The 27,601-nt window shown below is 37.5% G+C and overlaps 1 protein-coding gene across 2 annotated transcripts in view; it reads right to left on the minus strand.

Moving 5' to 3' along the window:
* Positions 1-893: 893 nt before the first annotated feature.
* The window catches only part of CEP43 (centrosomal protein 43), a 30,070-nt gene continuing 3,362 nt past the window's right edge, over positions 894-27,601 (minus strand). The window contains exons 2-12 of one of the 2 annotated variants that reach the window (XM_082307934.1): positions 21,992-22,045; positions 19,957-20,011; positions 19,216-19,304; positions 17,216-17,350; positions 16,329-16,412; positions 8,755-8,972; positions 5,932-6,041; positions 5,258-5,326; positions 4,469-4,508; positions 3,646-3,739; positions 894-3,193 (exon numbers count right to left, since the gene is read on the minus strand). In XM_082307934.1, the coding sequence (XP_082164060.1) occupies positions 3,119-3,193; positions 3,646-3,739; positions 4,469-4,508; positions 5,258-5,326; positions 5,932-6,041; positions 8,755-8,972; positions 16,329-16,412; positions 17,216-17,350; positions 19,216-19,304; positions 19,957-20,011; positions 21,992-22,045 (1,023 nt within the window). In that variant the 3' untranslated portion in view covers positions 894-3,118. The remainder of the gene's footprint in view (positions 3,194-3,645; positions 3,740-4,468; positions 4,509-5,257; positions 5,327-5,931; positions 6,042-8,754; positions 8,973-16,328; positions 16,413-17,215; positions 17,351-19,215; positions 19,305-19,956; positions 20,012-21,991; positions 22,046-27,601) is intronic. The other variant, XM_082307933.1, reaches the window with a different exon arrangement.

The raw sequence follows: 27,601 nt of genomic DNA on the forward strand, positions 1-27,601 counted from the left end.
TCTCACTTTGGTTAAAAAAAAAAAAAAAAAGAGGAATACAGTAACTTCACTACAAAAAAAAAAAAAAAAAGAGACAGGTATAGTTTTTATAATCCATCCTCATCACCACAGCCATATTAATGGTATGGAACTGTCAGCCATAGCTTAGTCCTTAATTTTTCACTTCTGGAAATCACAGGATTTGTTAAACAAATTACGTAGCCTGAGTGTTTAACATAAAAAACCCGTTTCTAACCAGACCCAGCTGCTATAGAACTGCACGGATCAGTCATAAGTGCCCCTTTCAGACACTTCCTTCTCTGTTCACAGAGGTGTCTGCGAAAAGGAAAAACCAATACAGAAGAACACTTAGACAGGAACATTCCCATCTTTTAGAACAGGGCTCTGGTTGTTAATTCTAACAGACAGATGAGGTTGGGTATTCAACTGCATTAGGTCCTTTAGGGAGAAGCCTAATGTAAAATACCAAACAATATGGTTTGAAATGTACAGCAAAGCAAGCATTCAAGAGAGCTTAGCTTGCCAGTCATGCTTAAGTAACTCGAACAATGGTAAACAAGACAAAATTTGGCCAATCAAGATTGGATTTTTTTCCTTTGTCTGTTGAATCATAAACCATCTGACAACTCAGACTGGTACCCAGTAACCCTATTCAGTCTGGTCTTAATCAGACTTCAGGATTCACCATCAGGAACTGCAAGATCGTTCAGGCTTAGAAGAAACTTGGGCATGCACACGTTCCCAATTGCAGACTGGACTAACTCTGAAAAATTTTTTTTTTTTTTTTTTTTTTTAAGAAAATCCCCCCCAAAACCCACAGGGCTTCCTGAATTTCCTAAATGCTAAGATTTTTTTATTCAAGAAGTCTCAAAAATACAATTTAGCCAGCACAATAGCTTTATTTTGCAATTTGAATTATTATACACAAGTCTGTAAAAGCCCACAGGAGGAACAGCATGGAAACTTACCACTTTTTGGCATTTTCTTAAATTAGAGCCAAAGTGCAAGCTCTCCAATTAACCCCCAATTAAGAGAACAACACTTTGCTGTTAACAAAAGTCACGTTAACACTTGAAATATCCAATTAGTTATTTAAAAGGCCACATCTTCAAATGCAATTAGAAATCACTTAGTAAAGTTTTTGTTTCTTTTGGTATGATAAATTGCCACATATCCTACAGCTAACAGGTAACGGAACATCATGTTTTCCCGAAACATGTAAAAAAGCAAACAACACTGTCTCTACATTACTCCATACACCTTAAAATTCCACTCGAATACCTGGGAACAATTGATTTCTGGCATTCATTTTTATTTCCTTCAGACATGCTGTTGCTCTTCTTCAGAAACAAAAAAAAAAAAGAAAAAAAGAAGATAGCCTAAACCAAACTTTTCATACATAGTATCTTGAGGCACAGGTTCCCCCACCTTAGAGGACTTTTTACACAGGGTGTATCATATGTTACAACATTGTTGCTACATGACATCCATGGCACATTGATTTTTTGGGGTGAAAAAAAAAAGTCTCTTCTGTGTTCAGCTGCTACAATATGGCACAAAGTTATAAGTTAACAGCATGACTAAATATTCTGATGCTTTTTTGCTGGCTATTTTGGGGTGCACATAAATAAAAGGCACACTTTTCCTCTCTCCTCTCAAATCATTTATGTACTGTACAAGCCTAACTTCCCAGCACTGCTCCATGCCTGCTGGCCCAGTGCAAAAAAAGATTTAAGTCAACATCCAATGCTAGTAGCAGCTCCATATGCTTAACCAATGGCTTTAGTTTAGCATGCTACTTCCACTGTGGTGACCATTGATGAGAGGCCAACAGTTTTCCTGAAAAAATTACAAAGCCTAAAAAAGAAAAAATTATTTATATTCACTTACATGTATATTTTCCAAATGTGTTCACAATGTTCAGAAAGTGCACATTTTGAAGTCTTGTTTCAGTATGACAAACGTCCATGACCTATATATTATAGCAGCGCCATGTGCAACAGTATCATTAAAGAACTGGCAATGTTTCCATTACTGACCCTGTTTTGCAGGAGTATAATCCAACTGCAAGAATTTGCTCTTAGCTAGAACTTAGTGTCCATAATGGCTTCGGTATGGTACTTTTAAATATTTGGATTTAATTCTGTACAGCAGTCAGAATCTGAAAAAACAGAAGGTTAGTGGTTTCACTTTTTGGCGCTTGTTTTTACGTAACAAGGATTATCAAGAATGAAAGTGAGCTTACAGCACATGAAGAGCCCTCAATAATAAAAGCTCCACAAACTATTACCACACTGTTAAAAACTTAACAAAACCCAATAAGATTTAGTTAATGATTTGTGGATCCTTACAAAATTACTTTTCGTGATTTAACAACAGATAACATCAATGAAATTATCATATATAAAAACAGCTTAGGTCTTAACATCAATGGTCTGACAAACGTATTTAAACAAGAATATTCGGAGTTAAGACTAGTGCTAAATTTAGCTCCTAAATTTAGCTAAATTTAGATTTGAGAGTTTAGATACTCTCAACTTGATATGCCTTTAAAAAAAAGAGTCCAACTTTCAGAAGAGTCTGAAAAAACAGCAGTTTCAAGTAAGTCTGGAGCAATTAGGTATTGTGGCTGGAGTTACCATAAATATGTACTACAGGCTGACTTGACAAAATTGTGTTAAAAGAAGAGTTGAACCACTGCTTCTGAAGGTTCTTGCTTTGGTTATCTTTAAAAAAAAAAAATAATAATTTGGACTGTTATGATAACAGTGCAAGTTCATTATAAAGCCACATGCCTCTTTGTAGATGTTCTCTTATCGACTGGTTTTTATTATGCCCACTGCCAGCAATGGACATTCTGCTTGGAAAATCCACTTTCTGCTGTAAAAGGTTTCACTGAACCAAATGAAGAAATAATTCTGATATCAGACTCAAATTGGAACACACTATTTCATTTAGTTCTTCTTAAGAATATTTAAAAGCCTTCTCCACCTACAGTCTTTTTGAAATACAAGGCACAAATACGGGGTGGACATTCCAGCAAAAAGTGATTGTCTGAAATTAACAGTCCACAGCAGTCTTCTAGTCCAGCACAATGAAACATTTTTGCTGTCCAATTCTATGCCACGTCTTCTAGATAATCTGCAACATCACTTAACTGAGAAATGGTAACGTCTTGTGTGATGCCTTCAAGCTAGAAAATAAATGAAATTACAAACTCAGAAATCATAGAAACAGTACATATTATTTCTTGTAGTCCTTCATATCACATCCCAACGTTTTGGCCTCAAGCTCTTCCAGTAAGATTTCAACTCCTTTAGGAGGTGCTCAGACAGATCTTGAGATATAGGGATAAGACATTCCTATCTTGGATACGAAACCAAGCTCAAATACATTTTACATGCCTAGAAACAGACAGTGAATTGTGCTACTGAACAATTGTTGTGGGGTTTTTGTTTTGTTTTTAAATCAGTATAGTATCTAACTTGGCAGGAATACTAGTTGTAAAAAATACGGAACATAATAAATAATACAACTTTAACATGTATCCTAGGAACCTATGATAATGGCACATTCCTTCACAGAACGTTAAAAAAAGTCAAGATCAGAAGAATGTCAAGAAGCACAATTTTAAAAGAATCATACTTTATCACTGGCGTTCGACTCTTCTGTTTCCACAGAAATTTCATCTATTTCTTCACCAATACTGATATCACTTTTTTCTGAGCGATGACTAGTACTAAAGAGAAAGAAAACCATAAATGTAGAAATAAGACTTTCTTTTCCAACATCCAAGTATTACATTCACTCCCACTTTACACCTGATATTTGATTTGGATTTCAGTTCCTAGAAGTTAAATAAAAACCCATAACAACTAAAGGCTTTCGAGCTAGATGAAGCCATGATAAACTCTGATAAGTAGTTAGGCCTCAATCCTGCAGTTTACAACACCAATACCTTCACATCATAAGGATGCGGCGGTTAAATATTTATTACTGACTACTCATGATGCTTTGTTTTTTTAGTTGAATATTTTAGCATACACCTTATTCATTGTCTAATAGCATTAAAGTGTTAACACATCACTAAGTACATGGTTCAGAAAAACAAACAAACAAAAAAAACCCCACTACAAACAAACAACCCTTCCACAAAAAAACAACAACTTATCACCTTAAAGTCAACACTAGGTTTTTAAGGAACTCATTACTCCCTACACAAAAAGGATCTGTGTGGTGGGGTTTTTTTTGTTTGTTTTTGGTTTTTTTTGTTTTTTTGTTTTTTTGTTTTTTTGATTTGTAACTATATATATTAAAATAGCAAAGCAAAGTTTAAAGGAGTTCAGAGATACTGACAGACTCCAGCAATAGTGACTAGCTGAAATATTATTTAATAATTCCAATATGCCAGTGGATATGCTTATAATGCATTAAATACTATGCTACTGCAATATCACTTTTCTCTTACCTGTTGAAGTCATCAGCATACTCATCATCATCTCCATTTCCTAAATAATTTTTAAAAGGTATTAATCAAACAAGTTTTCTCTTTGGGAAATGCAAAAAAAAGAATGTATTTTTGCACCAAAATACATGGTTTGATGTCCAGCAAAAGTGGGAGTAGATTAAATTACTTGTGCAGGTTTAGGAAGAGAAGCTGAGTTTATGTTTGCCATTAATTAATCGCAAGCTCATTTACACAAACTGTTTTGAAATTGAACACACATTTTCGGGATGTTGACTACATTGCTGAAGACAAAATTTAAATACTTGGCAGCTCTATTTTGAGAGACAGTTGATACTTCTTATATCACATCATCTCCATATTGCTCCTAAAGCTTACAAGGCAACTTTCAAATGTCTGGAGGGCAAGTAAATATGCCACTGAAAAACAGTAAGACTTGTCTAGCTATCTTTTTCCCGTAAATATGAATGCCTTCTTTTCTTAGAAATCTAGACAACAGAATTTGTCACTTGATATTAACAAACATATGCATGGAATGAATCAATTTTTTGCTGCATGTGTAAAATACTAATTCATATATAAGACACCGGTTTTCACTTTTCTGTATTCCTTTAGATCCGATCTTGCTCTCAACTCCAGTAAGTTTCACAATGGTGTTAAAGAGTGACAGAAGTAAAAGCTGAAGATTTTAGTTCAATATGTGTATTTCAGTTTCTCAGATTCCTCTAAGAAGCTGGGCCAGAACTTACAGTTAAAAATATCAGAGCTTACTCATGTTTAGCAGTTACTTGCCTAATTCTAGTGATCCTAGTTTTGCATTCACCAACCGCAGGTCTTTCAAAACAGAGTTTCTATTCAAATCTGTAACAAAACAAAAAGCATTTATATCAGAAATTTAATTTCTGACTCTTTAATAAGATCCCACTTAAACATGCCCATCAAACATTTATAAAGTGTTCTTTTTAATAACCTTATTACCATACTATACTATAAAGTTATATGTTATGTCCAATTTTCAGGTACGAACTCAGCATTTAAAAACATGAGTAGCAAACAGGGACAATCTTCCAGTATTCAGGATCAGGTTTCACAATATAAAAGCAAATATCCCTAAAGAACTTATGCAAATAATGCAAGATAACAATAAAAAAGAATAAGTTATTTTCAGTTAAAAACCGAGCAGTAGAATTTTATACTCCTGAAAACTGCTTCATATACTTACACTCCTTTTTTTGTGTAAGTATTTCATGCTCCAAAACATAAGATGCCCCAATGGTAGCCTAATATATCAAAACTAGTGTGTGAGCACTCAGTGAAAAAAGCATTACTATGTAGTACACTACAACCAGAAGGGGGCCACATACAGGCTACTTAACAACATTTGCATCTGAATATGTAGATCATTCATTACATTAAGGGAAATACCTCCTAAATTCATCAAAACACAAAAACATGTGAACACTTACTATCAGACTCCTTTAGTGAAGGTGCACCAGTCAGGGAGCTTAACCCACTTTTTAGAGGTGGTGCATCAGAAAGGGATGCTAGACCTCCTGCTTTATTAGCTTCAGTTTTCCTAAAACAAACCAAATAAAGTACTTCAGAGAGCTGTAATCTTTTCTATTATTTACTAAATTGTTGTAAAACTAGAACAGCAATATTTACAGCAACAAGAGCAAGGGAAAAGGACTATTCATACTGCAACCTTAAAAACAGTAGGCAGTCTACTGGCACATGAGTCAAGCAAGACATTCAGTAAGAAAGTCACTTTCTCACCCACGCAAAGACTTCTGCCTGCCTTCTTTCACAGACAAAGCTCCTGCACCTTCATCAGCATCACTATTTTTATCAAGGGGCCTTTCATTATCCCCACGTGTAAATGCAGCCAAAAGAAGAAAGATTTGGATATAAATCAATATTTAAATTAGTTTGGTTTACACCTGAAAGATATTACGTCTGATGAAACTACTAATCCTAAGAGCAGTCAGTTGACAGAACGAAAACCTCTCAGAGCAAGATAGATCTCATCGTCATGTGTTAAAGTTCACTTGGCTACTACCTATTCCATTCATATATTTAAAGTGTTGAGTTCAAATACTACTTGCAAGTAAAGGTTGAAGAAACACTATTAAAAAAAAAAAAAAAAGAGATCAGGATTTTCACATTTACTATTACCAGAACTGTTTGTTACTGTGGTTCCATTCCTATTAGTAATGGACAACATTTGAATCATTAGTTGTATCTATACCACCAAAATATCATGTATACAATCACGTATACATCACAAACACTTCAAGATTTTGAACAACGGGTCAGAGACCTAGGGGCAATGAGAGCGGGGATCATCTCTTACTCTGTCCTTAGTAACTGCTTGCTCCCTTCCTCTCTAATGCACCCTTCTTACAGGAATGGGCGTAGCTCCCATAAGGGATTTACCTTTTTGCAAACCAAGCGATGCTGGCACCTCTCCTACTTACTCATCCCCTGGGACTCAGGCACACCAGCACAACATACCACAAAAGGCTTTCACCTGAAGAATATGTTCTTTTTTCTCCTCTAGAGGAGCTGGCAGGAGGATAGAAGTGAAAGACTCAGCTCGGTTACAATTAGTTGCTAGCTCATTTACTATTAACATATTCAGCAAACTTTATTATGGAACTTTACTATAATATCTACATCACAATAACATTATGAGGTACAAATTACTACTTGGTGGACTATGACTTTACTACAGACACACATAATTTGGAAATAATTTTTTCGGTAGGGAGTTTCTCTACTAGGAAAAAAAAATCCTTTTTTAACTGAATAATTAAGTCTTTTTCATGGATGGTCTTTTTAAAGAAATCCAGTTTACCCAATTTTAAAGTGAATTTCCCTTCTTGTCATATGAAAATGCTCAAACAACAAGAAATTAGTAAATGTTATTATTATCCAGAAGTTCTTCCAGCCTTTTCTACTTTTCCCAGCTTATCATTTAAACCTATTTTATGGCAACACAACCACTCGCTATGATGGTTAGACTTTGGTTAAAGGCTAGTTAAATGAGCTCTTGAGTAAGAAGTAAATGCACTCAGATGCAGTTTTAATCATGGTATTTCCAATAAGAAAAAGACAAAAGAAATACCATAGTAGTGTTATTTGTAACACAATATTTTTGGGAGAAAAATCACTGCTCCGAGGAAAAAAATTCTGCTCTTTATATACATCTGACTAAAGCTGTATTATAAATAATCCTTCTCAGTGTCCATTAATTTGCTAGAAAGACACATAGTTTACCTCGCATGATAGCTTTGTGCTGTACCAGAATGACCCCATTCCAAGAGTAAGCATCTACTGCAGCGATAATACAAGAGAGTTTATACTGTTCTACCCACTATCAACGTAGTTGGGGGAAAAAGCCAACATGAGGGGAGCCACTGTCAAATTGACTTGCAAACACTTCTGCAACCTCTTCTGGTAACCTCTACTAAGCTAGAGCAATTCTCCAATTACCTGAACACAGCAAAAGAACACCATGAAATGATCTTGCAGCATTTCTCAATAGAGATATTTAAACTAAGTTTCAAAATAATGTGACATGACAACACAAAGATGGGTTTTTCAGTTTTATAACAAAGCTGTTGTATAGTTCCATCACTAGTTCTTGTTTCAAATGGTATTTTTCAGTCATCAGACTCCATAGATGAACAATAAAAAATGCCTTTCAGAAGTGTCTGCAAAATTGACATACGCAGAAATACACATACTTCACTGAAAACAGAACTGCACACAAAAGGTGCTGCAATGTGAAGAGGAAACCCTCAGCTGTGAGAAAACTTTCCTTATTATCACAGTTTATGGAGCCAGTTTACACATTCACCAGATTTTTTCATACTCCTTACAAAGCCATACAGATATCTAAAGCACTACCCCTGTCATTGTCCACTTCCTTTACTACTGATCACACTGCAGCTCTGCTGCAAGAAGAGACACTGATATCTGTGCCTCATACATATTCATTTCCCCAAAGAAACAGGCTGGGGACATTGTATAGTCTAACTGATGCACCTTAAAGTGATACAGGTTTTTCCACTCATGGTACATATCCAGACATCCTAGATGACACTGTGCATTTCAAAGAATAGAATCATAGAAATGCACATTGTGGAAACAAAGTGTTCTGGAACAGGCCTAAACACTCACATTTACAAAGAGCGAATAATCAAACATCAGCTAGTTCTCAAAGGTCTGCAAGCCTACGGAGGACAAAAGAGACCTGTATTAAGTAGAACATCAGTGTTACTTACCAGCCATAAGTTCTTTCTGGTTTGGGTATAGGATCATCAAAAAAAGAATCTCCCTCTACATCATCTTCATCCACACCTGGATCACTTTTTTCTTTGGTATTTAAGTCTTTGTTTTCTAGTTGAGGATCTAGTTTTATTTCATTAGGCAGAAAATGAATGCTTCGTTTGCTTGCTTCCCCTGAGGAAACACTTGTATCACTTTGAGTGGTTTCAGCTGCCTTGAAAGATAAAGAAAAAAGCCCTCACTGAAAGGAATAAGTAATTTCTCTTAAAGAAAACCCATATAAAGTGGATTTGTGTCTTATAATACTGTAAGTGGTAATATAAACACACAACATATAATATGCACCTACCATCACTTTTTAAAAAGTTAGCTCAAATTTATTAGTACTTCTCAGGAATTTATTAGTATCATCAAAAACCACAGAAGAGAAAATAGTTGTTTTATCATTTCAGAAAGGAAGCGTTCTTTACTGTTGCTGCCATTAAAAAAATTTTGTTCCATCCATTGCGTTGCTTTGCTATCTAGATCACCTCTATTATAAAAGCAACCAATTTTAAAAGATGTTGGGCATCAAATAAAGAAATCTACACACAGACTGATTTTTACCTCCTAGCTTTGAATATAGGGGGGGGTTGTTTGTTTTACAGCCTGAAAAGTTACATGATGCTTTCTTAGTAGTATTTTGCAACTTGCCTATAAACAAATGTTAGCCACAGCCATCATCTTCAAAAGAAATCAATTTAAACCCATGCAAATTACTCTAACTTACATATTAAATGGTAATCTCTGCAATATAATATTAGGTTTTAAAGCAGCAAGCATAAGAAAACTGCAGTTAATGACACTTTCTCCCTCCGAATAGCAAAAACAAAAATGACACAAACAAGATACTTTGAAAGTACATAACTTTCAGTCTTTGTATCATGCTTATGGCTCAGTCCTACAGATACTCAAGCTCATAAGGACTATTCTATATACTAACTTTAAGATCAAGTAATAGCATCACAGAATAGTTTGGGTTGCAAGGGACCTTTAAAGGTCATCTAGTCCAGCCCCCCTGCAATGAGCAGGGACATCTTCAACTAGATCAGGTTGCTCAGAGCCCTGTCCAGCCTGACCTGGAATGCTCCCAGGGACAGGGCATCTACCACCTCTCTGGGCAACCTGCTCCAGTGTTTCACGACTCTCATAGTGAAGAATATCCTTATATCTAATCTCAATCTACCCTCTTTCAGTTTATAGCCATTACCCCTTGTCTTATCACTATGATCCCTTGTAAAAAGTCCCTCTCCAGCTTTCTTGTAGGACCCCTTCAGGTACTGGAAGGCTACAATAAGGTCTCCCCAGAGCCTTCTCTTCTCCAGGCTGAACAACCCCCACTCTCTCAGCCTTTCTCCATAGGAGAGGTGCTCCAGCCCTCTGATCATTTGTGTGGCCCTCCTCTGGACTCACTCCAACAGGTCCATGTCCTTCTTATGCTGGGGGCTCCAGAGCTGAATGCTGTACTCCAGGTGGGGCCTCACGAGAGCGGAGTAGAGGGGGAGAATCACCTCCCTTGACCTGCTGGCCATGCTTCTTTTGATGCAGCCCGGGACGCGGTTGGCTTTCTGGGCTGCGAGTGCACATCGTCAGCTCATGTCCAGCTTTTCATCCCACCAGCAACCCCAAGCCCTTCTCTGCAGGGCTGCTCTCAATCCCTTCATCCCCCAGCCTGTGTTGATACCAGGGGTTACCCCGACCCAGGTGCAGCACCTTGCACTTGGCCTTATTGAACCTCATGAGGTTCACATGGGCCTGCTTCTCAAGCCTCTCCAGGTGCCTCTGGATGGCATCCTGGCCCTCAGACATGTCAACTGCACCACTCAGCTTGGAGTCATCTGGAAACTTCCTGAGGGTGCACTTAATCCCACTGTCTATGTCACTGATGAAGGTACTAAACAGTACCGGTCCCAATATGGACCCCTGAAGGACACCACTTGTCACCAATCTCCATCTGGACATTGAGCTGTTGACCACTACCCTCTGGATGTGACCATCCAACCAATTCCTCATCCACCAAACAGTCCACCCATCAAATCCACCTCTCTCCAATTTAGAGAAAAGGATATTGTTTGGGACCACGCTGAAGGCCTTACAGAAGTCCAGATAAATAACATCCATATCTCTTCCCTTGTCCACTGATGTAGTCACTCCATCATAGAAGGCCACTAGGTTGGTCAGGCAGGACTTGCCCTTGGTGAAGCCATGCCGGCTGTCTCGAATCACCTCCCTGTCCTCCATGTGCCTTAGTATAGATTCTAGGAGGACCTGTTCCATGCTCTTCCCAGGCACAGAGGTGAGGCTGACAGGTCGGTAGTTCCCACGGTCCTCCTTTTTACCCTTTTTAAAAATGGGTGCAATGTTTCCCTTTTTCCAGTCCCCAGGGACTTCACCGGACTGCCATGGTTTTTCAAGTATCATGGCGAGTGGCTTGGTAACTATATCAGCCAATTCCCTCAGGACTCTGGGATGGATCTCATCGGGACCCATAGACTTATGCATGTTCAGGTTCCTCAGATGGTCACAAACCCAATCTTCTCTTACAGCGGGAGGGACTTTGCTCCCCCAGTACCCATCTTGCAGTCCATCCACTTGAGAGGTGTGGGAAGAGAGGCTGCCAGCGAGGACTGAGGCAAAAAAGTTGTTGAGTACCTCAGCCTTCTCCTCATCCATTGTTACCAGCTTCCTAGTCTTGCTCATCAGAGGGGGTACACTTTCTTTAACCTTTCTTTTCTGGCTGACATACCTGTAGAAGCCCTTGTTATTATTCTTTGCATCCCTTGCCAAGTTCAGCTCCAGCTGTGCCTTGGCCTTCCTGAACCCACCCCTACACAACCGGGCAGCAGCCCTGTCCCAGGATACCTGTCCCTGCTTCCACTGCCTGTGCATTTCCTTCCTGCCCTTTAGTTTGACCAGCAGGTCTTGACTCAGCCATGCCAGTCAAACAGCTCAAGTCATATCTTTGTAAGACTTCACAGCCCAAAGAACAATATTCAAATTTACCTAGATAATCAAGCTGTTGTGAAAAAATGGATTTTTATTTTTAAGCAATAGCATTTTGCTACCTAGCAAGCAGTACTGCAATTTTCCTAGACTTCCTTCCCCTAGACTTATTAAAATTAAGCCAGTGAAAATGGGTACAAGTTACTCCCAGTGAGATTCTGATTGGACACAAGAGGTAAATTTTTCACAATGAGAACAGTCAATCATTGGAATAATCTCCCCAGGGAAGTGTTTGACTCCACTACGCTGAACATGTTCAAGACTCAGCTGGACATGGTGCTGGGCCATCTCGTCTAGATTGTGCTAGAAAGGCTGGACCAGATGATCCTTGAGGTCCCTTCCAACCTGGTATTCTATGATTCTATGAAAAGATCTAGTTATTTCACAAACTTGCTTCCTGCACACTAAGAATAGCAACAGTTTCAAAACAAAACCAACAGTATTGTTTAATCCATATAATCAATATGTAGATTGCACTGTCCCAAGTATTTCTTTATGAGTCATTAACTTTCATTCAGAAGGCTGAAGCAAGATTTTCAGACTGTAGTCCATGGAAGTTGAGAAAAGCCTACCGAGGTCATTTTATCTCAGTCACAGAACCATACTCAATTGCTGGCAGCAACTCAGTTCTTCTAGGGCAAGAAAAAGTACTTATACCTGTAAGTGGTAGTAACAACAATATTTTAATTTCCGATCCTAGAGGAACAGAGTTGTTGTTGCAAATTAAGAGCTTAGTGATACCCTGACAGGAGTAAAAGAGAAATTACAGCTACTTTTCTGTTCTGGGCCCTGAGGGAGTGAGCTGCTGCTATCTGTGAGAAACTAGAAGCACAACAGTTGGCCTTTGCTTGAATTCATATATTGTAAAGTTTTGCTACAGTGAAATAACTACTTTCAAATTGTTGTGGTAAGTTAACCATGGCTGAGGGTTCAAAGAGCAACATGCCTACCTTGGGTTTCAGACTAATGGTGTTAATAAGTCAGAGTGTGGTTTCGCACTTGCACTTAAACAAATGTAATTCTTTGCTGCTGCCAAGAGCTGTGGTCTTGGTCTCTCCTAGCACGCTCCCTTCTACGTTGCGTCTATTGGTTGCCAAGTCACAGTCAGAGCCAGTTCAGCTCACAGGTTTGCTGAAAAACCACCAGAGAATCTCAAGTTTCAATCAGGAAGTCTAGACTGTGTTCAGGTAACTTCCCTCTTGCTCCAGCCGGGACTGGCTAAAATTTCCTCCTCCTGTGTTATTTTTACTCCACGTACGTTGCACGGGCAGAATATTCTCCCATCCCGCCTTTACTAAGGAGACAGAGAACCGGGGTGTGGGAATCAAGAACTGTAGTCCCATTAAGATATCCACTACTTATTCTTAGAGGCGTATGCAGTCCAATCAACAGCTGTTGCTGTTTCTATGAGGAAACATCCATACAGGAACCAATTTTCTCCCATTTTGAGATAAAAATATTCTCATGGACAATTCAGCAATATATTATGAAAAGCATTTCCAGAACATGTTGATTTGTCTCCCACTGCAATGGAATTATGATTTGCTTGCCATAGAAGATAGGTATAAAGAATATAAAAAGCCTGATCATAAATTCCAGCTTGCTGGAAATTATATTCTACCTGCAACCTCATCACATCAGAAAGAGCATATAAATGAAAATGTTCTCATCACCACTTCAGCTGCTGCTGCATGCCATAAGAATTCAACTGTGCTGTTCTGACACTGCACAAAACTCTCCTTAAAAAAAAAGAAACATGGTTCAATGAATGATCTTTTACCACACTTTAATACTTCTTGCTCAGAATTAAATACTCCTATCTGGTAGTTTCTCTAAAACTTAGACCTCAGAATAAACCTTAGAATCACTTTCTTGTGTCCATATACTTATTAGGGATTAAGTATATACACACTAAAAAAATGCCACTATTGACTGGACCAGTCACAATCATTATCATTAAGCTGAAGTTAGACAATAGGAGAAATTTTTGCATCTATGGACTAGTGCAATCTAAATAGTCGATAGCAGCCTGAAAAAGAATTCTGGCAACTTCAACACAGAGAAGAATACAATGAACTGCAACACAGTATCACGTCTGGAAAACAGCACTAACCTTTGGAAATCATTCAGACATGGTTTATATTTATTTTCTACATAGTTTAGACAGCACTGTTTGAGCTGGGTACAGGAGCTCCTGTTTTGTACAGGCCCAAAAAATTGTGATAAAAGAACTAAGACTGTCATTTTTTCTTACTATAATCTTAAACAACTGAAATCCCTTCATGATACCCTCTCTAAGGCAGATATTCCAGGCATAACTTAAAACTCATTCTTATCAATTTAGTTTCCTAAGGAAACAAGTCTTAAGATATTATACTCCTCTGTGCTCGTGTCTCTCTGTCTTCCCCTAACTAATGTATTTTGGACTGGCTGGCTAAGTTCAACCACTGCAAAAAGGGTAGAAGTCTCAAAAAAACCCAAAAAACAAACAAAAAACCACCTGCATAACTGCATTGAAAAAAGCTCTGTCAAGAACAGACATACAGAAATAAGATTCATCCTAGACAGAGGTTAGACCAGCCTTGAGACATGTGCATGCACACCCAGAAAAAAACCCCATATGAAACCTGGTTCAATTTACAAGCTACTAGAACTACTTTTTCCTCCTCTAGACAACTAATTATTTTCCTGAGGAAAAGCCATAACAAACACTTAGCTCTTCTCTTTCCGACCCAGTTATTTCAAGTAAAGTAATTTAAACTCAAAGATGAAAGCTAGTATATGCAAAGGAGAATAGAATATTTATGACTTCTAACTCATCATCAGTAGTTCTTCTTAGCTAACCTAGAACCATTCAAACAAGAGCAGGGGCTCAGGTATGAAGCAACGGTATTAGTAACAGTGATATTTAATCCGCATTCAGATCTTTTTAGTGGATTTGTTTTGTTTTAAAAGCTGGTGCCAAGCAAGAATTATCTTCTTTTAAAACAGGTCTGAAATTACTAGAATTTCTATTCAAAGGTCAGTTACAGAAAGATTAGCTTTTAAGATACTATCAACAAGCACAACAATTAATAAAGTAACTTAATCTTGAAATGAAGCTTGCTTTTCAAGTTGTATAGTCTTCTGGTTTTGTGTGGCAAAAAAAAAAACAACAAAGAACTGGAACAAAATGAAGCAGATCCAAACTGAGCTGTCATTTTATTTTCTTTTATCCTTATCATACCCTCCCCCAAATGAATAAACTAACAACAAAATCCATGCAATGTTATATTTCTCAGCTTTCATTAGTGGGTTGGAAAGCTTCCAAGTTATTTCCAGTAATCTTGAAAAAAGCTATTAAAACTTTTTACGTGATCAGATTACATCAATAATTTGAACAAACTTTAGTACTTGAATTGGGTTTGGTGGGGGTTTTTTTGTTTTGTGTGGGTTTTTGGGGGGTTTTTTGTTTGGGTTTTTTTGTTTTGTTTTACACACACTGGGTGCAGTAGGTAGCTGGTTTCCTGCGGAGAAGAGGCTTAAGTGATCATGCCCCTTTCTGTGCCCTACGCTTTCCCATAATTCTCCACCTGTTGATCAATTCCAGTCAAACAAAGTCATGGAAGATGTCAGTAAATACAGATTTTGTGCTAACAGGAAGGTACAGAGAAAAGAAAGTCACAGGGCACAACACAAAGACAGTTGTATCCTAATGCCTCATCAATCCCAAGCAGCAATCAGCCAGCTGCCCGATAAACAGACAAGTTAGCTGTCTGTGTGTGCTGGTTTTGGCTGGAATAGAGTTAATTTTCTTCATGGTAGCGAGTATGGGGCTATGTTTTGGATTTGTGCTGAAAACAGTTGATAATACAGGGGTGTTTTAGTTACTGCTGAGCAGTGCTGACACAGACCCAAGGCCTTTTCTGCCTCTCCCACCAGCGAGCAGGCTGGGGGTGCATAAGAAGCTGGGAGGGGACACAGCCAGGACAGCTGACCCCAACTGACCAAAGGGATATTCCACACCATAGGACATCATGCTCAGCATAAAGCTGGGCAAAGAGGAAGAAAGTGGGGGACATTCAGAGTGATGGCATTTGTCTTCCCAAGTAATGGTTACGCATGATGGAGGCCTGCTTTCCTGGAGATGGCTGAACACCTGCCTGCCCATGGGGAGTAGGGAATGAATTCCTTGGTTTGCTTTGTTTGCGTGCATAGCTTTTGCTTTGCCTATTAAACTGCCTTTATCTCAACCCACAAGTTTTCTCACTTTTACTCTTCCGATTTTCTCCCCCATCCTACCACGGGGGTGGAGTGAGCGAGAGGCTGCGTGGTGCTTAGTTGCCGGCCAGGGTTAAACCACGGCACTCAGACTCTGTGTATGCGCTGCCACCTACCCAGTCGGAAAGGTACAGGACTTGGCAGATCATTTACGTGAATGCCATCGTATCTGCAGTTTCATAGGAGTTCTCTCTTTTACTTCTCATGTATATTATTTTCATTTTGTATAAACATGTATATAATTTTCATTATGTATAAACAATCTTACCTTATTTGGTACAGGGTGTGTACTTGATCTTCCATCAGATGATTTTGATGTGGGGCACAGGCTATCACTTAGAACTGGAGCCACCTAAGAAGTTTCACGTAAACACTTATTAAAAATATATTGAATTTTGTCATACCACCATCAAACAAGAAACAAGGCTACCATCCTCACTCACACAGCATGCGAACTATGACACTGTGATGCTCTTTTAGGAAGTCTATGACAACTATTTCCAAATTTAAGCTTTTGTTGGGGTACTGAATGCATCTTGGGTGCAGAGAATTTCCTTCTGAGCCACAATCACGACAGAAAACAATCAAATGCTGTTGGCTGGATTTCACTGATTTAATTAACAACTTAATTATATATTTCATTAAAATACTATTGTCATTGCCTTCAGGTAGTTCAATACTTTTGTATATTTAGTTTCAAACACATATGTTTTCAGAGCAGCTTTAAAGCTTTTAACAAAACCAATTCTAGGCTTTTCAGGTCATATTAAAATTAGAAGTATGCCAAAGAAAATAGGTAGAGCTAGAAGTGTTATTAAACCACACTAGAAATTAGAAAATAAGTGACACACTGTTTTGTGTCACTTACTGGGTTCACTCTGTGTTACTATGTTGTAGCAAAATATTAGTAAAGAGTAATAGGGTGGTATTAAAAGTAATACAATAGTCATAATCTTTATCTTTCAGCATTGTTTTCTGATAAGTTATCTTGAAGGCATTTCCTATTATACTACCTATAATAAAGACTTGAAGCAGTATAATATTCGAACAGTACCCAAGTGTCGTTAATTTCAGTTTGTTCTTCATCATGGAAATGAAAATGAATAAAGAATTATGAAGAAAGAAAAAAAGAAATTACATGTTAACACCACTTACTTCTCCACTGCCTGAAATCTTTTTCTGCTGACATTTCCTAACAACCTCCAACAACAGGGGACCACCCACAGTACCTTCTGCTTCTGTAATTCCCAAATCTCGAGCTAAGTTTTCTCGACCATCAAGGCCATTTAGCTGGGGAGGGGGGGGAAACACATAACAAAACAAACAAACAAAAAAATCACAATACAGAAATAAGTCAGAAAACACAATACATGTTTTGTAATATAACTCCTAAAGCTTTTTGGTCTTACTTAACACAGCAATATTTTGACTAAACAGTGATCATTTAAGACTTTCTGTTGCACGTGAACTAAAGTAATGACAGCCTGTTGCATCATTTACTTCTGATCTGTACCTGAACTTATCAGAGACCATTCAGAATTGTTTTAAATACGCAAGTATTCATCATTAGCATGCTTCAGGATTTAAGGATTTATATGGTCAAGTTACTTTAGCCTATCACATTTAAAAGTGGATCCTAGGACAGCTAGCCAGTGGTTCCAGCAAATTCATAGGTGATGGAGAGTCCCCATTCCTGTGTGTATAGAAATACACCAGCATAGGTCAACACTTACTTTCAGTCTCTGTTTCACTTTAAAAAACCCCACAGATTTGGACAGAAACAGGGATGAAAGGAATTCAATACCAGAAAAAAAAAAAGTCAGGAAAATTTGAAAGAAAAATACACTTTATAAAACTGAACTTCACTTTATAGCAGAAGCAGAACACTGCAGCAAACCCAGGTTGGTTGGCATAATCTCAGAATGGCAATACCGCAAAGGGCACCAGTTCATCTTGAACTCTTACGATTATTTAGTGATGCTTCCTATCAAAACACTGGTCAAGCAAATACTGAAGCAAGCCACCACTAGTCAAGCACACTAAAACATGGAGGATAAAGAGATAATCCAACAGACTGCTCAGAGACAGGGGCTAATAGAGTAAGACAAAGTAAAATCTTTCAGCACTATACCCAGTAGTCTTGGCCAACTTGCTTAACTTTAGCCAAATTTCATATAAGCACTGCAATAGCTGAAAAAGACACTTTTCCTGGAAAAAGGAAGGGGGCATTTCAAAGAGCATGAGATGCCTTTACAACGCGAATGAAGCACTGCTCCCAAGAGCGAGCAGTAACATGACAGAAAGCATGTCTGTTTCTATTTGGTAGCATGAACATGAACCCTTGTACAGATGTGTCCTATTGCAATAAATGCAGCTAAGGACATTCAGCAAAGGACAAAGGTGTGTGGGATTGTCTTTGATTAAGCCCCTAAAAAGAAACATGAACTTCTGAGAAACAGAAGTTGGATTTTTAATAAACTAACTACTTAAACTGACATTGAGAATAAAAATGAGTATTTGAGATGTAAAGAGAAATTTTTCAGTTAAATGGAACTGTTTCAAACGCAAATTTATTATTAAAACCTTTATATCGTAAAAAGGAACAAAGGGACAAATATGATGAAAAACCTCTAACTCAATATCAAAAGCCTAAAAGCAATCAGTTGCACTACATGATCACTGTAGGTCCCTTCCAACTGAACTATTCTATTCAATCACTTTTTGTCACGTACATCTGCACAAAGTCCTTTGTTTCACTGAAATTTCTCTCAGAGTAGATTATTGACATTATTTTAATTTTCATGTAACAATACTAACTTAATATCAATGGCATAGTAAAATTATTGGCAAAAAATGTTGCAGGAGTATCCTGTTGTATATACCATTCTATGATTTCACAAAAATAATTAATTTGTTAATTCAAAATTAACATATTATGAAGCATTGTTTTTAATAAAGGGAATAGTCATTCATATTAGCACACTTTCCTGGAATGTGTGACTTTATGGCAATAAGTACCTTTTACAGACTAAATATAAAAAATTATCTAGAATAAACACAAGCAAGAGGCTTAAGCAAATCTACTATAGCTTCTGCATTCATTGCCATGCACTCCAAACAATCAGCATAGCATATAAGTAACTAGTATATCTTACTGTGCTTGATTCAGGCTGAAAAACAGCCAACGTAAAATCAAGATTGAAAAACCGTAGAAATTCTGCAACAAGACCTGCTACCAAGCGACCTAAAAAGGAAATGAGAAGAGTAAAAATACACCAGATGGAAACAATTCTTACTTCAAAGATTAACATTAACATGGCTTCAGCATGAATATCTACGTTGATTCAGCATTCTTACAAACACCATTTAGACATTCAGCAAACTACCACCACATAGCTAATTTGTATACCAATTCCCTAATTTCTAACCCAGCCATCGTATCAGAATTATTTAAGTCAGCAATACTGCAGGAGCATAAATAGAGATTGCTTACAAAATTCAGGTATAAGATTTTTTTTAGGCTATTCAGCTGTTTTAAAGACATCATTTTGGCATTTCCCCTATGTGTGCATTTGCTGCTGCACCTCTACAGTGAGTTTTCACTGCTTACTGTTTCTATTGGTCTAGAATGGCTCTGAGTTAGCATAATCATAACTCATCATGAAATATTGATTTAAATGCATTAGTCACTTCAGTTAAAAATGCAACCTCAGCAACATTAACTTCAAAAATTATAGATTGAATTCTATTCTGAATGAACAGTAATTATGACATTTGACAGGAACAAAAGCATCCTTTATGTCATGAAGACTGTACTGTTAATAAAAGATTCAAAGACTTAATCCTTTGTTCCTTATTTTTATTATTTTGAAAAGTATACTAAACAAAGAACTTACCATCTTTTGTACCTAAAAAACTTTTCAAGCTTTCATTTACCAGAGGTGTTTTGTTCTGTCAAAAAGCAAAAACCAAACAGTAATTAACATCATCCTTGTACTAGCAAGAAATTGAAAACCATAGCAAGTTGCTGTTTTGGTGTATGCTATTCCACAATGATGCCTGGCACATGTAATTCACTTCAAAATCTACCTCTGTATTAATTCTACTACCTACAAGCAAAAGCTGCAGAGTCATACATTTACTTAGGCAAATTAAAATTGTCTCAGTATTTCTATTACAAAAGCTACAGAGCTAGAGTAATTTCACCAAAATTCTTAATAGCATACTGATTTTATTTTCTTAATAATTAAAGAGGTAAGTTAAGCAGATAAATGCCCAAATTGTTCCTCTAATACAGTGCCAAGTTTAAGGAAATTCAGTCCCACTTTTTAGAAAAATGGGAATTTACAAATCATCTAGACAAAGTATGGACCGTGCTAATTAGTGGTTCACAAATCAATACTAATCTTCTATTAATTAAAAGACTTTCAAAGATATTATGAAAATGCTTTTGCTCCCTTGTTAGATTTGCCCTCTTCAATTTCGTTTTTTAAACAGAGATAAATCAATGTGCTATGTTTGGGTTTGTCAAAATTGTTCAGGGATTTTTCAAACCAAGTTCTAAATGCCATTCCTAACATATCAAAACATCCTGGGTAAGAACCTAACTTGAAGAAAAGGATCTGTTATAGGCATTTATCACTATAGTCTTAAATGCTAACACACACAAGAAAGTGCTGTACGAAAAAAGAAATATATCTTACTTAGTATTTCGGAATTCAGATTAGTGATAAGTTAATATATTTTCAGTGTCTTTACAGTGTAAAATTAAAATATCATGATACATTTAAGCCTTTTGACAAAAGGGTGAGTTGAGATCAACTGTAGCAAATCTCTCTTCAGCCCTATTGCGCTCCAGACAGTCCGGGAGGTTGTTCTCTGAGTGTATATAAGCTTCCCCTAAGAGATGGCACTGCTCTGTTATATCGTTCTTCCATTACGTCTTCTTCAGCAATCTTATGTTAGATTTCTGTAATATGGAATCTCATACCATAGAATAACTACTTCCCCTCCTTACTAATGTCACAATAACAGACGTTTCAGTTGTGCAACTTTCCAGAAAAAGCATAACCATCTAACTAGTGGAGGAATAGGAGAGTTTTCCATTCCTCTCTTTTGAAACAGAGAGCCTGGACAGACAGCACCATCTCCTCTCTAGTTCTAGAAAATGGAAAGACACAGGAAACAAGGCAATGCCACCAGAAGAAGGGATCACAAAAGTAGCGTCTGCATACCACAGCAGTATTGTTAATCACATTAGTATCACGCACCCTTAGTACTACTACATTGTCAAGTTATCAGGTATCAGTACATAGTCTATCTCTTAATTCAGAATTCTTCCTTAAATATAAGCAAAGTATCCTAAAGTAAGCCTACAACACCCTTATGAAAATACCAAAAGCATTAGCATACTTGGCAAGTTACTGCATTAAATTGCTTTCACAATACACTCATCAAAAAACCCCACTATAATACTTTACATTTCAAAAGATGTTATTCTGGTTTGATGAAATCTTGATCAGTCACCTAGATTTTTTTGGTTTTAAGAAGTATTTGATGGAAATTTTTTTTTTTATTATTTTTTTTTTTTTTTTTTGTGGGCAGAAGCAATACAAAACCAGCAGAGATAGTTACTTAAAGCTACAGTTTCAAAAGGCTATGGAATAATTCCTGTTTCTAAACATCAGGAAACATCCTGGTAGTCCTGTTTTACGTTCTTTAAGCATCATGCTCTTATGCAGTAATACATAATTTTCTCGTTACATTTCACAAATAGAAAGTATTAAAGCTATAATATTTAATTCTACAGGAAGAACTATCAGGATGCTGTTTTGGGTTTTTTTTGTTGTGTTTGTTTTTGTTTTTTTGTGGGGCTTTTTTTGTGGGTTTTTTTTGGTTGTTTTTTTTTTTTTCCTCTCCAGGTTCTCTTACCTCTACTTTCTCTTGTTCTTCTAATGCCAAAAAAACAGCTGCTCGCAACTCTGCCTGCCAAATAAGAAAAAAAAAAAACAACACAAACAGCATTTCTATAAGCACTGTTTTCCCTATGCAAATAGAATGCAAAGAGCCAGCAAGTAGCTTAACAGCTATTTGTTTCTCCTCAAGCAACTTGGCATCGATTGTAATCTACATCAGTGCAATTAAGACACTTAAGATTACAGGCAATGTGACTTGAGGCTGAGAAAGAAGGGTTTTCAGTCTGACAACGAGGGCAGGGGGGAATTTGATACAAGACTTCCTAAATTATTTCTTCATATACAAAACGATTCCAAATTACCTACATTATCTTCTATTAGTTTCTTCTGAGAGTTAAAAATTCATCTCTCTCAGGCAGCTTTGAAACGCCTACTCTTCATTTACAATTCTTTCAGGAAACATGAACAAATAGCTTGTGATAATATATTTCAAAAAGTTAATGTTAAGTTATACAAATTCCTATGATTTCTTGTCAGATCACACTCAAAGAAACAAAATTTCTCAAGGAAAAGAAATCATGATTCCCGTCATTCAAATATTCTTGTACTGAGGTTTTACCTAACTGATTTTGAATACCTTAATATCAAGGATCAGAATCCTTCTAAGGACTATTTTGAATATTTAAGCTTAAGCCTTGCCCACTTTAAAAAAATTTTTTTAAACACTACAGTTTCTCTACTTCTCTCATTGAACACATCAAATGGACAACATACATTACATTTAATGGAGGAGTTTGCCACTGTAATCAGCTCTTACTCTGACATTTTCAAGTAGCCAGTAGATAACACTGCAGTAATAAACTATAAAAGACAGTGCTACTCTGTATGCCAGTTTTTTCAAGAGCAAAGAAGAAAGCAAGCTTTTAAAGCAAGCCTGATTTCCATAACTAAGAACAATATGAAGAGTGGATTTTCTCATGTATATTACAAAAGGTAACTAAACATGGATTATCCTGTAGCTGTTCCCTCCCACCAAAAAAAAAAAAGACAAATCCTTTCATGGGAAAAATAAACACTTCCTTTTTAAGCATAATCCTCTTCAGACACCTTTTTAAAAGACAAAAAGTAATGCAAAAAAGTTAAAAATTAAAAAGATTTCCCATCAAAAGAAGTGCAAAATGCTTACCACAATTGTACAGAATGGTCATACTGACACTGCAGTTGCATTTTTTCAGGTGCTGGGGTACAATATTCAATCAGCAAATCCTCTTATAAGCCATTAATTTAAATATTATTCTTACAATTTTTTTCAGGTGCTGGGGTACAGCATTCAATCAGCAAATCCTCTTACAACCCATTAATTTAAATACTATTCTTACAAAAATGGTTTACATTTAACTTTCCTACCAACAGCTAACAACTTATTTATTTAGTCTTACATCACTATGAATAACTTCAAATGGTTGCAAGGCTGACTTTCTTTTCCACTGATGCCACAGAAAACAAGTATACTTACACAAGAGGACAAGAAGAATAACAAAGCATTTGTGAAACAGACTGGCTACTACAACTGCTCAAAATAAAAGACACCAGCCATTATGTGTGGGTAGGGGTAAACCTCCTTAAGGGTCTGGATCATGAGACTGTAGAACAAAGTTGTCTGAAAGTAGGTGCCATTACATCAGCTGGTCCAGAGTATGGCCTGTTTGAGATTTTGGAACAATATCACAACCGTCATTCCTTTTCACATAACTGGTCATTTCCCTGCTGCACTCCTCTAGGTCTAACCCAGTGGCTTTTGAATACGGACTGAGATGCTTTTCTTTCTCTTCTCATCTATTTAATGACACTGTCAATTTCTCCCAGATGTTGCCATTCCCCATTAACAGCAGGTTCACCTTATATTTCCATTAGTGCCCAATTAATATCCTTAGGGTCAGGACCTCATCAGCAGAAGATAATGCCACTAGTATTTAGTACATCTCCTTTTGCCTTACCTGCAGAATCTAAAACACCACCCTACAGCTTTTCCGCAGATAAGCAGCCCTCCAATTGGTCCTTCAATCCTGCGAGCATCACAACAAATTTGAAGTTAAGCACTCCTGTGCTATATCCACAAGGAAGGTTTACACCATTCCAACACACTGACCTTTGTCCTTTGAGGTGGGTACTGCTCAGATCATAGCAAGATATCCTCAAAATATCATCTCAATAAATTTAGACGTGGAACCATACACTTGAATCTGTGTGAGGTTAAAGCAGTAATTCTCAGGTTCATGAGAAGAAAGTAAAAAGCAACAATAACAAAGCTGAGGCCAAAGCAAAAATCCCCCCAATACAACGAGATGAATCCTACTACACAGCAGGATGGACAATGTCATATAGGCTTTTCAGGACCCGAGACAAGTCACAGAGAATTTGAACACCAGAGACCGACACCACCATCATCAGGTATGGTCAGAGCAATTTGCTCCCACCAGCAGATATGGAGGCTTATATAACTGCATAGATTAATCCATTTACACAGTGTTCTTCTCCCTCCCCGCCCACTTTTTTTTTTTTTTTTTTACATAAGCATGAAAGTTTTGCATTCATCTTTGCCCTAGTACCCTCTGGCACCAGCCCAATCTGTGTTCCATACACAAACTGCTCTTGCCATCCCCCTGTTCTACACTGCCCCATTCTGCTAGCGGTTTTCAACATAATCCAAATACATTTTGAAGAATTTTATTCACAGTCTAGCAGTAAAGCACACCAAAGTTTGATAGTCAACTTCCCCACCCATATCCTTCCTAAGTTTTCAATAAAACAGGGTTATGCCAATAGAGCCAGATGTTAATGAGTAAGGTGACAGCGTATGCCTATCACTCTTGCATCCACCAAACCCACAGGCTTCTTTCTCATCCTGTGGAAGGTGCCCATTCCCTTCTATCCCTAAGAAGTTCTATCAGGCAAGAGCTCATACCAATGAGACAGCAATTTGATTTCACTGAACTTAGCTAAAATAAGTAAGGCTAGCATTGTATATGACAACGGCTGTCCGTACTCAGTGAGGAAATGCATGGGTCAGTATTTTGAACCAAAAGTACATTTCTCCTTTTCCTCCCAGGCATTTACAGCTCATCAGACGACACTGTCCCTTGCCGATTGCTGTTGCACTGTAAATCAGAAGCTTGTAGTCCATGAAAGCATCTTTTCTGCACTGGGCTGTAGTATCCCTCTTCAGAACCTAGATAAATTCATCCTGCTCTAAATACAGAGCCTTTTGCATGTATCTGAAGTACTGTACAGGAAAACAACTCCCTCAGTCTGCAGTTCCCTAGGAAAGGGGAAAACAGTTCTTACTATCTCAAGAGCTCCCCAAACACATTGTTTAGGTGGCACCTCAAAAATGCCAATCTGATTTGGCAATATGCTCTTAATAGTAAGATAACAAGACCCTACCTTAAGAAGATTATTAATCTGATTTAGCACACTTCTAAAAGCCATCCACAGCAGCTTTCATCCAGATACTGGATGAAAAGTAAAAGGATAAGACAGAGACTGCCCAGGACTGAAGGATGACTTGTAGCCTATAACCACCTCTCACTTGCAGACTCCAACACATACATATGTAGCATGCCCCTGGAGTTTTCTTTTATTGTGGCATTTGTCTTTTATTGTGCTGGAACATGTTTGCCCAGCACTTAAACAAGAGAGCTTACTGTCCTAGGACAAAACTTGAGACATTGTTTTCCAACAGGAAAGCACTTGGGGACTTCAAACTCATTTCTATGCCTCAAAGCATGTAGGCACATCAATGACCAAGATGACTTCTTAGAATAGGTACTAAGCACAAACTGCATATGGCTTATTCATTGCACACTGGTCTCCTCTGCACAGCTACACAAGTCACTTGCAAACATCCTGATATCCTGACACCTTCCAAGGAGATCTCGGCAAAATTATTTTGCCTATCAAACTTTATTCATACTTTCTACTCCCGAGGCAATATTTTAGATGAACAACCAATGGCTTCACGACACTGATCTTGATATGCTGTGGAATGCTAGACTAAAAAGCAGTCACTTTAATTTCATAAAATGTTTTGTAAATGTAGTACAGTTGAGTCAGACATTGTCTGCTAGTTGACAAAGCCTTGCTGTCTGTTTCATGCATCTCTCAACATCATTTCTACAAACCCTAGGAGTCCTGCAGCTTTTGCAGAGGAAGTCCTATGATTTTTTTTTTTTTCTTCAAAGACCTATTAGCAGAAAGCATAATATAAATTTCAGCTACCACCCTTCTCAACCTGCTCAAGCAGCTGAACACAGGTTTTGAAGCCACATACAGGCAACTTTATGCATTCCCTAAGAAGCAAGGCGTAGGCAAGTTCGACAAGTGTCAATAAGGGAGACATTCACTTCCGAGATCTGCAATGGGCCAGCTAGAGGTGCAAAACTCTCCTGCAAGCTTGCATTCACAAATCGTTACTAACACATGCATCAGTAGATGGTGTGGTTACGTGTATGTTTAGGGCAGTCAAGTGATTAAATAATGCATAAGATTTTGCAGGGTAAAAGAACGCATTGCTCCTGAGATACACTGTTTACAGATCTTCCAGGCAAACCACAGCCACATATAACTGCCACCTGCTCCAGTGCTATGAAGCAACCCCATGCATGCACAAGCATAAACAACCTCTTGCATATGTAAAGTTTAGTGGCACACGGGCACCTTCCTGCACAACTTTCAGCATCTCCACTTCCTAACTCCAAGATGACTGTCTTATACCTCGACAGATACAGAGCAAGACTGGCATAGCATTAAGCAGTCTTACCACTGATCACCCCGGGGTTAAAACCTTGTGTGCATCAGGCTAAAAGCCTGTACCAGTCTATATGCATCACAAATCCAAAGCTGGTGGCAAACCGTAAACATCAACTTCACTACCAGTGTTACTCCGTACTCTCCCCACCACTCTCCATCTGCGAAGTCTGTTATGTTCTCATCCTTGAGCAGGACCAGTAGTTTGCATGATCGTTTTTTGTCCAATTCAGGGGAAAACTGTTCAACTTAGTAGCCTTAATTGGCTAAGACAGTTAAACTTGGTGGCAGTGTAATTGAAAAGATGAAGAATGCTGGAAAGAGAAATAGGAAGAATCCATACCACAAAGGAAGTAGCAAACACCTAAAAGTCATAAACTCTAAATACCTACAGCTACATTTATCATGTGCTTACTCTGCATGTCACAAGCAGTTCTCATTCTCACCTCCTAAATGTAGAATACATTCACAATATTAAGAGGACCATATTGACATTGAAATGTTGAATTTCAGTTAGTTAATCTGAAATCATTATAAATGCTTATACTTTACTTCTAAAAATAAGAAGAAATAGATGTTATATTAAAAAAATTCATGATTCCCCTTGATTCCAGGAAATTAGTTGACTTTCTGATATGAACTGTTTTAAAAAACTAAACGAACCCCACAACATCCAGAAAACAAGAGATTACACTATAGTGTGCAGCATACTCATCATAACAGTTAATAATTCAAAGACATTTAAAAGCACTGTTCATTATAATATATGGAATGAAGATGAAAAAGGAAACAGGACAGTTTTTACTGACCTATGCATATA

Source organism: Platalea leucorodia (assembly GCF_965183815.1).
Source record: "Platalea leucorodia genome assembly, chromosome: 3".
Lineage (NCBI taxonomy): Eukaryota > Metazoa > Chordata > Aves > Pelecaniformes > Threskiornithidae > Platalea > Platalea leucorodia.